The sequence below is a fragment of the Neolamprologus multifasciatus genome, chromosome 15 (genome assembly GCF_963576455.1).
Source record: "Neolamprologus multifasciatus chromosome 15, fNeoMul1.2, whole genome shotgun sequence".
NCBI lineage: Eukaryota > Metazoa > Chordata > Actinopteri > Cichliformes > Cichlidae > Neolamprologus > Neolamprologus multifasciatus.
The window spans coordinates 28,448,009-28,463,481 of record NC_140453.1 but is presented as its reverse complement, the minus strand read 5'-3'; the positions used below and the strand labels follow the sequence as shown (position 1 = coordinate 28,463,481).

The 15,473-nt window shown below is 46.2% G+C and overlaps 1 protein-coding gene across 2 annotated transcripts; it reads right to left on the bottom strand.

Annotated features, from left to right (window-relative positions):
* Positions 1–47: 47 nt before the first annotated feature.
* Positions 48–14,612, bottom strand: LOC146502350 (uncharacterized). Of its 2 annotated transcripts, XM_085133105.1 has the most exons (5): positions 12,709–14,610; positions 8,094–8,290; positions 7,414–7,558; positions 6,288–6,593; positions 48–3,625 (listed from the first exon to the last, which is right to left on the bottom strand). In XM_085133105.1, the coding sequence occupies exons 1-5, from the start codon at positions 14,302–14,304 to the stop codon at positions 3,470–3,472; spliced, it is 2,400 nt and encodes a 799-aa protein (XP_084989231.1). In that variant the 5' UTR covers positions 14,305–14,610; the 3' UTR covers positions 48–3,469. The 2 variants fall into 2 exon arrangements, with proteins under 2 accessions (XP_084989231.1, XP_084989232.1); XM_085133106.1 differs by lacking the exon at positions 48–3,625 and having other exon boundaries at positions 6,480–6,593; positions 7,398–7,558; positions 12,709–14,612.
* Positions 14,613–15,473: the final 861 nt, after the last annotated feature.

Sequence of the window (15,473 nt, the reverse complement as noted above, 5' to 3'; positions counted from 1 at the left end):
AAGGACGTTTTGTTGCTTAACCAGGAAACTGTAGTTTTACCTCTGAGTTTTTAGGGTCATGAAGGTTAAAAACATAAATAAATCGCAGCCTACTGAGCAGTCGCATCTCTAGGAAGGGAGTCTCAGGCTGACTCTGGACCCCAGAGTCAGTAGCTTGAAGCAGCCCAACTAAATATTCACTTGCACCAATTAAGGGAAGAAATTAAGGACATTCTTCACTTGTTACTTTTTTCTCTTCTTCGCTGCACGTTGTGAGACCATGATAAGATTTTTCTCATAGTTTGTAAAATATACGATCTGCTGTCAGGATACCTGTCCATGACCCTGGCTAAACTGGGAAACCCTGAGTTTACTTGAGTAGGTGATCAGCTGTGTGACTGCTTGATGTGAGGGTAAGTGTAGCTGGACAGCTACAATTACTTAGACTTGATTTGTAATGTGGGCTGTTGGCACGATGCTGTCAGTCTGATAGCTCATTGCTGTAATTAAGCACAGCATGCTGAGCCAGAAGAGAGAACTCAGTGATGCGGTGCAGTTGTGGCCTGTCGCTGCATCCACACCAACAGCCAGGGAACAATCTTAAATAAGCTTAGCAAGATGTTCTCAGGTAGTATGAAGAAACACCAGCCTGCTGGAAACAAACCTGACATTTCTAATCTTACAAAACCTCAGAAAATGAAGTCGGATGCCAAAAATCTGAGCTTTCCTGTGATTTACTCCTAATGACTTTATATGCTCACTGAATACAACATTAAGTTTTTGTCCAACAGAATCTCCATTAGACTCAGAAACACACTAGGTAACGTTCATTAGCTAATGACTTGTCAATATTTAACTGCAGCCTCCGCAGTGAGACAACAATAGCCTCTATAAAAGATGAATTTTACCACGCCAGTGTCACCTTGGCCACGGTCGACTCGTCTCCTTTATGACGCTAACGAGACCATAACTGAGAAAGTGAACAAAGTGGTGCAATAAATCGGTCTTTAAGATTTAAAAGACCATAAACTCAATCACAAAAGCAGCGCGGCTATTTTCACATACAGCAACGTGCTGCTGATCCCAGAAACCATCCTGCTGTTACACTGCAGAGTCCAGTTCATTGCTTACAGGTGTTTGTACAGAGTGAGCACAGAGTGAGCTCAGAGTGAGCACAGAGTGACCGCTATGTGAAGGAGAAATGTGAAGATGTTCTTTGGTTCACATAAACCTGGAATCACATCTCTGATCATCAGCAGCCTGACAGCAGATTTCTTTGCTCCTTGTTGGGGTCGAGTCTTTTAGTTTTCCTTCTGACACCTCTTATATGGTAAATGGCCTGTATTTGTAAAGCGCTTTACCCCAAAGTGCTTTACACATCCAGTCATCCACACACTGGTGATGGCAGCTACATTGTAGCCACAGCCACCCTGGGGCGCACTGACAGAGGCGAGGCTGCCGGACACTGGCGCCACCGGCCCTCTGACCACCACCAGTAGGCAACGGGTGAAGTGTCTTGCCAACTTGTCAACGACCGAGACTGTCCAAGCCGGGGCTCGAACCGGCAACCTTCCGATTACAAGGCGAACTCCCAACTCTTGAGCCACGATCGCCCCGCTCTTACTCCATTGTAGATCTCTGCTGCGACTAACAAGAAAACACAAGTAGGGTTATAAACATGTCTGATGAATGAAGAATGACATATTTAAATCCCACTGCTTTGTTTTTATAGTTTCAACGTTTTCTCTCAGTGATATCAGTTGAAGGCCAACATGTGGCACACGAGGCAGCTGTGCCCATGACCACAGACCAACACTGCAGTCGATTATGGAGACGCAGTGATTACAGCTGTGGACACATGTTTAAGTCATTTACACACATGCATGTACACACATTCAGTTAAATGTAAAACTGCAAACTCTGGTTTAGCTGAACTTCACAACATCAGACGCTGTTATAGTTCAAGCAGGTAATAAAGAGTAACATGTGATGTGGCAAATGTCTTTTATTGAATCAGTTCCTCTCAAGCATTTTGTGGTTTCTTACATAATTGTTGTTGTAATTGTTTGACGTGACGCCTCTGTGCACTCCAGTGTCGTCATGAAAAGAAACCAGTTCTCCTGATATTTTTACATGATTAGCTCAACGTTTTGGAAAATGTGCTCCTTTGTTTTGTTGTTGTGATCTGATCGATGGCTGCTCGTGTTAGTTAACTGTTTGCACAGCGACAGGAGATTTTCTATTTAACGTCTGTTCACCTTTTTACATGAATATGAGCTCGATCTGTCCTCTTAATGTCACACAAGCACATTTTCCAAACGTCTGAGCTGTTCAAAGTGCACGATGCCAAACACATGAGTCAAAGTTTTGCCTTTTCAAAATAAAGTTCATGACAGATGTGTGTATTTAGCCTTTTAAAGAGTCTCAGTTCTTCATTCATAAAATGATCGTACAGTAATTATGCAAAACAAGATGGCGTGAATACACAACGTGGGACTGATTCGTTGTCCCTTAAAACACGTTTGAAAAACCAAATACAAAATACATTCATTTCTTTTTTTGTGTAAGTTCTCAAAGCATGAGGAGAAAATTGTGCTTCTACAGTAAAAATGTTGCATGCCATAAATGAAATTAAGGCTTAAAAAAATAACTGAAAAGCTCGTTTTGTTACATGTTTTTGTTTTTTACCAAAAATAAACCTGTCACGCTTGCATCAGGTAAAAGTAACTGATGGTCTTCGCAAGTATTAAATATCAATGTTCATGCAGGCTCATGCCTTCATATTTACACTGTGGGTAAACTGGTTTACACTGGTTTCTGTGGATAAGCACAGGAACCAGCATCGCCTGTGGAAACCTGTTTCTGATGATCTGTGGGCCACCGACTCACGTTTGTGTACAGATTTGATGTGAGGCCTACATGGTTACATGAGTGTGCGTTAAAGGAGAAAATGAGCATGGTTACATATAACACACGCGTGTGCGGGACCACAGAACTGATGCTTTCATCCAATCTAAGCTCGAGAAGACCAGACAGGAAGACCTGAGGCTGTCGCTGCTGCCAGAGACGCGTTTACAGAGCGCAGAGTTAAAGATCTGAAGACCTTGAAAGACGAGAATCGAGTTTTTGATTTCCAGCAAATCTAAAAAAACCTCTTACGTGTTTTTATTTCATCACAAGTTCTTAAAAACATTTATTCTTTGAAAAATCTTTATTTACTGTGATGGCTGATGTCACTCAGCGTGACACAGACGGACTTTAAAGTTAATGGGGACATTTTTGGGAATCAGAAAGGAAAACATCTTGCATCAATGTGATGAAATAAATTGAAAGGATGTCTGTGTTGTCTTTGAATTCAGGTGCTACCTCACGTTCACGTTTCGCGCGTCCCGCTTTGTTTCACTCTTTTGCTGCAGTGAGGGAGTCTGTGTCATGTGACAAACCGTCCACGCACTTGCACAGAACAGATGTGCAATCAGGTCTTCTGAATTTAATGCAGGAGTTCCTGTTTTATTGCTTTGAGGATCAGGGGGCGTCTGCCTTGGATCTCCCTTCGCAGGACGTATTCACTAAACAGGGAGGAGTCCACGCCGCCGCCACACGACCCTGTGATGAAGAAACCTTTCTGCTGCAGCCGCTCCAGCACCTGCAGTCAGACACAAACCAAATAACAGCAACACAAGAATGAGGCATAACGAGAAGATTTAGACGTGATCTCTGTCTCGCTGGAGTCAGGAGTGCTGAAGAAAGGTGGGACTTGTTCAGCATTTGATGGCGTTTCCACCCGGGTGCTCGCTACACCTCAAGAGTTGAACCTGTGAAGTGCATTAAAACCACTAATTTTCACCATCATGCATACCAATAACTTTATCACACCTTTACCAAACACTCCCTGCTATCAACACTTACGCACTACAGCACATAATAACCAGCCCAGTGCATGAAGGCATTTAAACAGTTTAGAAATAGACTCTGAAATTAAAGCCTCTGCAGTAAAATATGGTTCAACTCATCTGACCTGATTTCCTTGGGCAGCTCGTTAGATATTGTGCATATAGTCCGTATTTAATCAAAGTATCAAGTCTCTATGTGGAAAGGTGGGTAAAAGGGCATAAATAGCCCACTGGGTTACAGATGCTTGCTGTCACAGAAAGACACATTCCTGTGGAAGAAACCTTTCCTGCAGGCTAGGGCGAAGTTCATAATTAGTGCTTCAACCCTAATTATGATCATCACAGTAACTTACTGTAGATTTGCCTACTGGTGGTGGTCAGAGGGGCCGGTGGCGCCTGTGTCCGGCAGCCTCGCCTCTGTCAGTGTGCCCCAGGGCAGCTGTGGCTACAATGTAGCTGCCATCACCAGTGTGTGAATGACTAAATGTAGTGTGAAGCGCTTTGGGGTCCTTAAGGACTAGAAAAGCGCTATACAAATGCAGGCCATTTACCATTTACCATATCAGAACACACTAGTAGCATTAACAGTAGAGCTCTGCAGGGGTTTGAATAATATCTAATAAACTCAGATTAGTCACACTAAGGCTAATATGGTGCTCCACAGGGCTCTGTGCTGGAGCCACTGCTCTTTACACAATCGTAAATCCAGAATCCTCCTTTCCTGTAGTACCAACTCCCAGTTTGCATTTACTCTCTATGTGTTTATAACCAACACTGCATTTAATTATTATCTGTTTTTAAACTCTGGCTCTCTTCAGTACACCCAGCCAGTCTCTGGAGATGGCTGCCCCTCCCTGAGCCTGGTTGTTCCACAGAAGTTCATCCTCCCAGTGTCACCAAGCGCTTGCTCATACGGGGTCATCTGATTGTTAGGGTCCGTTATTGTTAGGCCTTTACCACACCACATGAAGTACCTCAATCCAACTGTTTTCAGGTCAGTGATGGCTAACTTTACTTTATAAACACTTAGTCTCTGTGCTCTGTTTTTGTTCTTCCCCTGACTTATTATGAAATGACCAAATCATTGCATTTTCTTTAGAAAGAGTATTTGAAACAAAACAGATGTTTTTGTGTGCAGTAAGTATGACTGTCAAAGGAAAGCAAGCAGCCAAATCTGTGTTATTTACGGTTATTCTCTGCACTTCTTTTGTGTTTGTGTTTAAATGTGTTGCTAACAACACGTAAGCCCAGGACCCAGGGTCACTCTCCATCTTGAAAGACCCATCAGCCTATCTGGCCTGAAACACAAACACTTCAGAAGCAGTCCATTAGTTCCCCTCTCTGAGCGTTTCCTCCTGAGGTGAACACGGTGACATTATCTCCGTTTGCCCTCTGGAGGCTTCTGCTCTCTGCTGCTGGTCTCTTACTGAGTCTCCCCCAGCAGACAAAGGCAGACCTTCAGGTGATGAAACGTGTCACCTGCCTCAACACAGCGCTGTTACAAACCGACTGTCAGCGTTCAGAGTATGCTAACATCACATAAAAGCACATCAGGCTTTGATGGATGGTGGAAGGGTGGCATCTGCCAAAGACGGAGCTGACAGACATGTTAGAGTCCCAGATATCATCTCGACTCCTTTAGTTAAACTGCAGCTTGAACACAGCTGTCGGTCACAGCGGCTGTTGAGCTTGACTCTCTCACACTGGCTGGACGGTGAACGTCTAAGTTCCAGGTCCCGTGTGACATCTCCATCTTTATGAAGGATGTTCAGAAGCAACAGTCCAGACGCTGTGGTGCATAAACTACCTATGACAGGATGAATATAAGCTTTCATGTTGATTACGTCACATTATGACCTTCCATCCGACATTGCAGCAGAAATCAAGGCTCATCAGAGCAGGCGATGTTTTTCAGTCTCCTGTTGTCTAAACTAGCTGTAGCACCAGCTTCCTGTTTTTAGCTGACAGTAGCAGCTGTAGGCTCTTGCTGCTGTAGCCGCTTCGAGGTCTGACATGTTGTGCATTCAGAAACTCTCCTGCACACTTTGGTTGTAACAAGCTGTTATTCGAGTCCCAGTTTTCTTCCTGTCAGCTGCGGTCTGGTGTTAACAAGACATTTTGGCTCAAAAACTGGATATTTTTGACTTTTCCAACCTTTCCATGTAAGAGAAGCAGTTTCTGGAATACTGCAGCCCGTCTGCCACCAACAACCATGATCATGACACTTCTGCAGGCTGTCTCGACTGTGTCTACAAACCTAAATGCTTTGCGTTGCTGCCGTGTGCTTTGCTGATGAGAAGCAGGTGAACCCAGCAAAGTGGCTGCATGTGTATTTCAGTATAGCTGACTTCTAAAAATGACTCCAGCATCTGACATGTTGAGAGAATATACACCAGTGTGGCTCAGAGGATGTACCTGAACTGAGGTGAGGTGGCAGTAGCCGTTGAGCGGGAAGCGGAGCAGGTGTGTGGCGTCCTGGTTCCAGCTGGCGTTCATAGAACTGTAGACGATATCGGTCACCTCAGGGAAAATCTCCTCCATCAGTGCCCGGGACGCACTCACACTGATCCTCTCACCGAGCTCCGGCGTCACGTGGACCACGACACACTCACAGTCTCGGGAAACGTCCCGGCGCTCCTGCTCAGCCCTCCAGCGCTCCAGCTCGGTCTTTAGAGGCGCCAGCTGGAAGAAAGTAGCCTCTTCGTAGAGCAGGGAGTACTCCTGCAAACACACACAGCAGAAACAAGAAAACACTCAGAAGCATAAGTGCAGACTTATACAGGCCAAAAGACGCACAATGCACACAAATATACACACATGCAGATGATGCACATGCAAAAAATGCAGAAAACTCCACGTTTTCTTGCAAAAAACAAAGTTTAAAAAATGCATTAACACATATAAACGGCTCGTTCAGTACTTTAGTACTAATGTTGTGCTAACGCCTTGGTAGCAGCTGCTCTGCTGCTAACACACTAGAGGAAGCAAGACTCACATTTATTCTATAAACAAATCACAAACAAAACTTTCTGATTCATTTGCTGATACGAGCCAATGAAAAGTTTACACACGCTGGCTGCAGGCGGTTTCTGTTTGTCATGATTGTGATGAAGAATTAATGAAGAGAATGAATGTGTCTTTGGCACGGACTTGCTCTTTCTCGCCTGAAGTCACACAGTGTTGATATCAGGTAATTTCCCTGATGCAAACATTAAGCCACTGCTACTATAAATCCTTCCATGCATTCATCAGTTTTGAGATCTGTTTTGCTGCGTTAACATGTCGCCTTCCTAGAGTGATGGAACAAATACTCATTTATTTTACTGCAGTTTATCTGTTGGTCATTTTATGACTCTATGTCTGATGTTTGAGAGAATATGACAGAAAATACAGAAAAGGACAACAGAGTCACTCAGAGAAGTCTCAGGTCCTGTAAGCGACAGGCTCGTGTGAGACTCTGACGTCTTTCTTTTGACATTCGTTTCCTGCTTTAGGTCACGCAGCAGCAGTGAACTGTGGAAGTACCTGATCAGGCACTCACTTTGAAGTCATCAGGCAGGAGAAGCTTGGAGGTTCGCAGGAAGTTGAGTATGTAGCGGAACATGTCCCCGTCCCGATCGATGAAGTAGTGCTGCTTTAGACTGTCCAACACGATGGGCTCTGTCCCGTCGAACAGACGCCCGATTCTGCCCAAAGAGAAGGAAACAGCTTCTGCACTCAGCTGTGGCTAAATGAAAACATACATGTTGCAGCTGAATCCTTTCCCAGCTCACTGGATGGTAAATGCTAAGTTAATTTAAAAAGTAGGTTCAAAGATGATCAAGTTTATTGTACGTGTACAGTGATCGAGATTATGAGGCTTTTTTAATCAAATCTTCGCTGTTTGATGAGCTGCATTTTCATTAATGTGTGGACAGCAGACCTCCTTTTCCCCATGAAGCAGGACGTATATCACCGCTGCCTCTCAAACTATTCACAGATTTAAACTTTCTGAACAAATAACTGAAAAGCAAACTCTTTCAGCCATTAAAACCAACTCAATATACTAAAGTTCGGTTTCCTGAATCATAGGAAAAATAATCCATTTGCATTGAAATGTGATAATTAAGGAGGCAGATATTCAAAAATAATCAGTAGTGTTTAACTAGTTTGTTGATATTGAGGTGTTGAGGTGGATTACAGTGTTTACTCATACTTTAAGAGCTTGGATGTGTGCCTCACCTTGACTCGGGGTACCTGGTGAGTGTGGGCAGGCTGCTGGTGTACATGTGTCCTCCTACATCAATGTGGACTGGTGCGTTGGTTTTGGTGAGCTGAGCTGGTGCTGGGATTCCCGTGGTGCACAGGGGAGACATCGGAGACCAAGAAGCCAGCTTCTGACTCGACATGCTGCTGCAGCTGCCGCTGCTACGTCTGTCCTGGGACACAAATACACGCTGTAGTGACGGTGGTGCCAGTATATGAAAGAAAGATCAAATATAGCCACGAATATCTCCACATCCACGGACACAGGTTATCTTTAAAGTTAACACATTGGAACATAATTATCACCAAGTCATGGAACTGCTGTGTGTGTGTTTAAACAACAATTTAACACAAAACATTTGGTGATGCGACCACTCGCAGTCAGTGGCCATCTTCAGAAGGAACAAAGAAGACAAAACAAAGAACAAAGAAGCAACAAGGCAGCAACAAGACAGCAACAAGACAGCAACAAGACAGCAACAAGGCAGCAACAAGACAGCAACAAGGCAGCAACAAGGCAGCAACAAGACAGCAACAAAACAGCAACAAGGCAGCAACAAAACAGCAACAAGACAGCAACAAGACAGCAACAAAACAGCAACAAGGCAGCAACAAGGCAGCAACAAGGCAGCAACAAAACAGCAACAAGACAGCAACAAAACAGCAACAAGACAGCAACAAAACAGCAACAAGACAGCAACAAGACAGCAACAAAACAGCAACAAGGCAGCAACAAGGCAGCAACAAAACAGCAACAAGACAGCAACAAGGCAGCAACAAAACAGCAACAAGGCAGCAACAAGGCAGCAACAAGACAGCAACAAAACAGCAACAAGACAGCAACAAGGCAGCGACAAGGCAGCGACAAGGCAGCAACAAAACAGCAACAAGACAGCAACAAGGCAGCAACAAAACAGCAACAAGGCAGCAACAAGGCAGCAACAAGGCAGCAACAAAACAGCAACAAGGCAGCAACAAGACAGCAACAAAACAGCAACAAGGCAGCAGCAAGGCAGCAACAAGGCAGCAACCAAACAGCAACAAGGCAGCAGCAAGGCAGCAACAAGGCAGCAACAAAACAGCAACAAGACAGCGACAAGGCAGCAACAAGGCAGCAACAAAACAGCAACAAGGCAGCAACAAAACAGCAACAAGGCAGCAACAAAACAGCAACAAGGCAGCAACAAGACAGCGACAAGGCAGCAACAAGGCAGCAACAAAACAGCAACAAGGCAGCAACAAGGCAGCAACAAGGCAGCAACAAAACAGCAACAAGGCAGCAACAACACAGCAACAAAACAGCGACAAGGCAGCAACAAGGCAGCGATAAGGCAGCAACAAGACAGCAACAAAACAGCAACAAGGCAGCAACAAGGCAGCAACAAAACAGCAACAAGGCAGCAACAAGGCAGCGACAAGGCAGCGACAAGGCAGCAACAAAACAGCAACAAGACAGCAACAAAACAGCAACAAGGCAGCAACAAAACAGCAACAAGGCAGCAACAAAACAGCAACAAAACAGCAACAACGCAGCGACAAGACAGCAACAAGGCAGCAACAAGGCAGCAACAAGACAGCAACAAGGCAGCAACAAGGCAGCAACAAAACAGCAACAAGGCAGCAACAAAACAGCAACAAGGCAGCAACAAGACAGCAACAAGGCAGCAACAAGGCAGCAACAAGACAGCAACAAGACAGCAACAAGGCAGCAACAAGGCAGCAACAAGACAGCAACAAGGCAGCAACAAGGCAGCAACAAAACAGCGACAAGACAGCCTGCTATCAGTTTGGATCAAGTTTTCGATTCCGTGCAATCTGTGATAAATCAAAATGATTGAGGAGAGGCAGGAAATATAGCAAAGAGGGGAGATTTGTCCGCTTCAGCACACTCATTTTCATCGCCACCCACGAGTTTAACTTGCGACCGCTTGCAGAGCAAATGTAACTGATTGCAACATGTTGGCAATCTGTGTTTATAAATTATGCAGCGAATATTTGCAAACCTCTCTCTGCCACCGGGCTGGACCAGCTGGAGACAACAAGGCGAACTGCACAACCACCTCTGCAACCCAAAGTGCAGCACCCTCAACCTTTATGTGAACAGCTGGTTGCTGCAGGTTAAATGGGAGAAATCTCTGCATGTTGTCATGAAGTTATGCTCCATAATAAATGCATCTATCTGCAGCTCCTGAAAGATGTTTTGTGCTTGAAGCCAAACTGGGTCTCGTCGATGTTTGTATGAAAACCTGCAAGCAGGCTGGCAAACCTGAACAGTTTTACAGAAGAGCTGATTGCTTAGTTCCTGCCAGGCAGACGTGGGACTGTCAGGTAAAGCCAGGAGCCTGACAGGAAGCTAAGAAGCACAAGGACATCCTGTCAGGCTCACAGATACGACTCGGTCAGAGCTATTCCCGATTGCCTTGTAGGCTACGTTATGGTGCCAGGTGTCTGGCACGAAACAAATCATTAAGCTCTGAAAGAAACAATCGGCAGCCTGGTAGGAGGCCAGTGCCTGACAGGCTGGGACGTCCTCTGGGCTTTCACTCTTCTAGACTGATCCGCCGTTTCCTTTCATGCTGTTCCAGCTGCTCTCTTCTGTTCTGCTCCAAACGATTGTGTTCATGTCAGTTCAACTACACTGAACACTAAATGTGAATGGTCTGCAGTGAGGATGTGCCCTGAACATTTGCTGTTACTGGCTACAGATGAATATGTACGGGATTAACTGAGTAATCAACAACCGGTACTGCTGAAGAAAACAGTAAGAGTGTAAGCAGCGGTTTGAGCAGAGATAAGCAGACCTTCCTCTTCCTGCCAGAGCTTCCAGCTCTCTGAAGAGGACACTGAGGTGTTTCCAAGCAGACAGTAGACAAACTCTTCTCTGGCTTGTTCTGGGGCTTTCCCAGGGTCTCCTTACAGAAGAGCATACAGGAACTACCTCATCTAGACGGCATCCAGGAGGCATCTTACTCAAATCCCCCAAACACCTCAGCTGGTAGTTTTTAATGTGGAGGACGAGTCTCTCTACTCCGAGCTCCTCCTGAATGACTCGGTGCCATTAAAGGATTTCTGCTGTGACCTTTCACATTCCTGCCTCGTCTCCCTTGACCTTCATTTTTGAACCTCAGAGAGCACAAACAGTTCAGCTGTCTAATTCATAATTTTAACATTTTGCTTAATTCTTTGCTTGTATGTACACGTACACCAAATTACATGTAAATAAATATCAGAGTAAGCACCATGAAGGGCGAACAGACGGCTGAGACACCGGCCTCACACGAGATGATCACATCTATATAATCCATGTGTGTGTGTGCGTGTTGTGACTGCCGAACAAGCAGTCTGTGCCCTGCAGCTATGGCACTAATGCACGGTGGATAAATTCATCAGCAGGTATAGTTACCCTTGGCAACAGAGGGACACTCCCAAAGACAAATCTCTGCTTCTCCTCACATGATTGGGCCACATGGACAACACAGTTTCCTACAGGGTGAGATTCTGTAATTCTGCATTACGTTACATCAGAGCAACTTATGTAACAAAAATATAAAAATGTACAATCAGATCATTTTTACCCACTTACTACTGATTTAAAAACAAACAAATGCATGTACATTTGGGGAACTGAACTGAAGAAGCTTCTCGGATGAGAGGAGAAACGTCTTCAAGCAACTTAAATGAGTCCAGATGCTTTTCTTTGCAAGCTCCTACGATGACCTGCATGACTGAGAACCTTCACAGACAAATGTACATATTTCTGTGCAGCCCTTAGTGATAAACATTTGTGACTACAAAGTCATTCTTTTCCCTCGTACCAAGCACTAGAGCTGATGTTGTGCAAATGGTTTGTAATTCAGAATAATTGTGCACAAACTCTGTTATAGGACTTAAAGCTCAGCGTACTTCAAAATTCTACTTTCATTATTTCACTGACAAACTGAGCACAAGTGTAATGTTTTGGTATCCAAACCTGGATCTAAAGAACTGAACGCTTAATGAGGCTTCCGGGTTAGTGTTTGTAGGTCTGTATGTGCATCGATTTTCACACTAAGTGGCACCACTGAAGTAAACATGATTACAGATATTTTATGTCATGTTCAAGATTATAAGACGTGAAAATAACACAAAAGTGATGAATTGCTTTGTAAATGAAGGGTGCAATGGTTCGGCAACTGTAATTTGTTTTTATTTTTTTAACACTTTGCAACAGTTTTATTTATTTCTGTATTTATTGGGCTGATCTGATCCCAAATGTCCCCGTAACAAGAAGTTCACCCTGATACTGATGCACTTCTTAAAGACATCAAGTTGTATTTGCCCGAGAAGAGAAATAAAGTCTTACTAAGGTAGCCGACTCGAATATTCTTTTCCTGAGCGTCTGTTTATTTTAATTTTACTTTAACCCCCTAATAAAGCAGTTCAGATAAAGGTTGTCATAGATTACTAAACACCTACTAGTTTAATATTTTATTGCGCTCTTATCTAACTCTCCTCCTAAAGATGGGCGTCACATCGACTGACTCCCTGTCGGGTTTAACACGGGAGGCTTGAAGCTCCAACAGATGAAAACGGACCAACATGTTCCGGTTACCTCTGTGGGCACAGGGGACCGGGACTGTGCGAGACGGGACTCCGTGGCTGTGGCAGGCACCGGCTCTCTCTCATTCGGCTCCGCGGGCGACTCGGCGCGCGTCCCGGGGCGCACACAGCGCTTCTTGGCAGACGGAGCTCCCGGGTCGTCCTCGTTGCTCTCCCTCCTCGCTGCTGCTGCTGCTGATGCAGGCGATGTGTGCGACGTCTCTGCTTCTGCGCTTTGCTGCTGATTCAGATCCGCAGCGTCGCTGACCCTGCGCAGGTACGGGATCACGAGCTGGAGGTGGGACTGCGCGTGACCATTGACCGTTTCCGAGGCAACGTAAAGCGTCGTCGAGGGCTTGAAGCCCGCGGCCCCCACGATGCTGTTGAGGGTTGCTATGGAGACGGCACCGATGCAGTGGTTGGTGTAGGTTTTCGAGAGCTTGGCAGCGCGCGACAACATCTGCATTCTCGTGCCCAACAGGTTCTTCCCGATGGCTTTGTTCTCGTACCACGTCACGTCGCTCGCGCAGCAGTGGTCCCGGGGCCGCTGGAAGAACGCCCTGCACAGCGGGTTCCGTTTGGACACGTACCGGACGAAGCTGGCGTACGGACACTGCTCCGTGCCCGTCTCGTACATGCGCGGCAGCGTGTCCTCGTCTGCGTCCGGGCGCTTCTTGGTCCAGGCGGCGGAGCGGGACTTGTGATAGGGTCCGAGAGCTTTAAAATACACAAACTTTCTTCCGTCCTCGTCCACGGCCAGGCCGAACGAGTCCTCCTCCAGCTCCCGCTGGTTCTCTCTTCCCCTGGTGCAGAAATACATGCAGGTCTCAAACCAGACTTTGTTCAGAAGCCCAAACGGGGTGTCGGTGTTGAACACGGAGGACTCGTACAGTTTCCGCAGGTCCGAGCGCGTGATGGCTTGTTTCTGCACCACCGGCCCGGCACCCTGCTCCTCCAGCCTCCGTATGACCGCGGCCAGGGTCAGGTTGGCGCTGCGCAGCTCTGGGTCCTTGGTGAGGTCCAAGGTGCGGCAGTAGGGCGGCTCGTTCAGGTACCGGTTGAGAGAGCTGCGGATGCTGATGAGGGAGGACTTGCTGTACAGTTGTCCACTTTTGGAGCGCGCCTCGGCGTAAAAGGAGCGCAGCACAGCGCAGAGCGCATCCTTGTCCAGAGTTTCAAAGTCTGGACTTTGGGCTTTCTCGCTGAGGTACTCCCTGAAGATCCTCACGGCGTACCTGGTGGCCAGGCGAGTGTTCTCGCTCAGCTTGTTTCGCTCTGACCGCTGAAGTTCTCCCTCCGGGTGAGACTCGCGCCCGGAGGGGATGCTGCTGCCGAGTGGGTCCGCCTCCCCCCCCTCCTCCTCCCTTCGGTCCATACTCCGCATAACGACCGCTCGTGTCTGCGCGGCGGAACCGCTGGAGTCCAGCACTGTGCTCCCTGACTCCCACTCCACTCCATCTCTGTCGGACTCCTCGTCCTCCTCCTCCCCGGTGATCTGGACCTCCTGGATCTCATCTTCATCTTCCTCCTCCTCCTCCTCATCCCTGCTCCTCTCGGGGCAGCTCATCTGCTCCTGCTCCGTGTCTCCGCTGCCAGGCATTCTCGCCATATTGCGGTCTGTGAAGCAGTCCTCCGGCAGCGCGCATGCGCTATATTGGACCGCAGCGCTGAAAGCCTTTTGTGTTTAAGTGACCTTCAGCCGTGCACGCGTTTTTTAAGGTACGGGGAGCGAGCGCAGCGGGAGGGTAAATTTGGAGGCGCGCTCCCTGCCAGAAAGGCTGCAGTATTGGACTGAATATTGGACCAGCAGCACGAGCACTGATGAGGGAAATGGCAAGACTGCAGCAGTGCCACCGCCAGTATCCAAATATGTTTTACTTTAGAAGCTGTTTGATACTTAACCGGAAAAGAATAAAAGAAAAGCAACAATAAATATCACGCAGCTTGTTTTAGTTACGTACACGCGTGGATAGCTTAGGTGCTCGTGTGTTTGCTGCACCAGTCACAGAGTCCAGTTGGTGCCTTATAAAAAGAAAGTAAGGTCATGATACGTGAAACAAGCAAAAAATGCACATGATGTAGTCCAGAACTGCAGTTCAGTGCAAATTCAATATCATTTGTATATTTTGTTTATTGTTGCAATGTAGAGAACATCCGGGTATATCTGTGCCATGAAAGGTCAGAGCGTCTCTTTCTTGCTTTGGACCACCAATGCATGTAACATTAAGGCAGGGAGGGGGCGATGCACGCAGATGGGTGTCAAAATATTCAATCAGAGGTCATCACAATTTAGAAAACATGGCGCATGACTCACGTGGGAAAAGTGGACAGTAGTTGGAAAAGCCCGTGTTGTTTATGTTTTGTATTTTAGGGAATTTGCACCCCTGAAGTTTATCATTTCAGCTACAGAAGCCTTGCATTGGAATATAACGGGGTCGCCTTCACCCAACAAGCTTTTCATCTCAACTGCTGAAAAATAAAATGACTGTTACTGTGATTATAATAAAGTGGCATCAACATAAGGGTTGGAAGCAGTACAGACAGGAGAACGGAGCAGCACATTTATGAGTCCTTTTAAATTCACCAAACAATACACAGACCAATCTTTCAGCCACAGAAACTATAGAACTGAGCTAATAAAGCAAATTGATCTGAGCATTTCTTCAAGTTCAAGTTCAAATTGTATTCGCCACATGCAGTGGCAGGTTGTCCTGCAGTGGAATGAACCCGCCCCCCGACCTTACACACACAACACAGACATAACAATCTTGGATATGT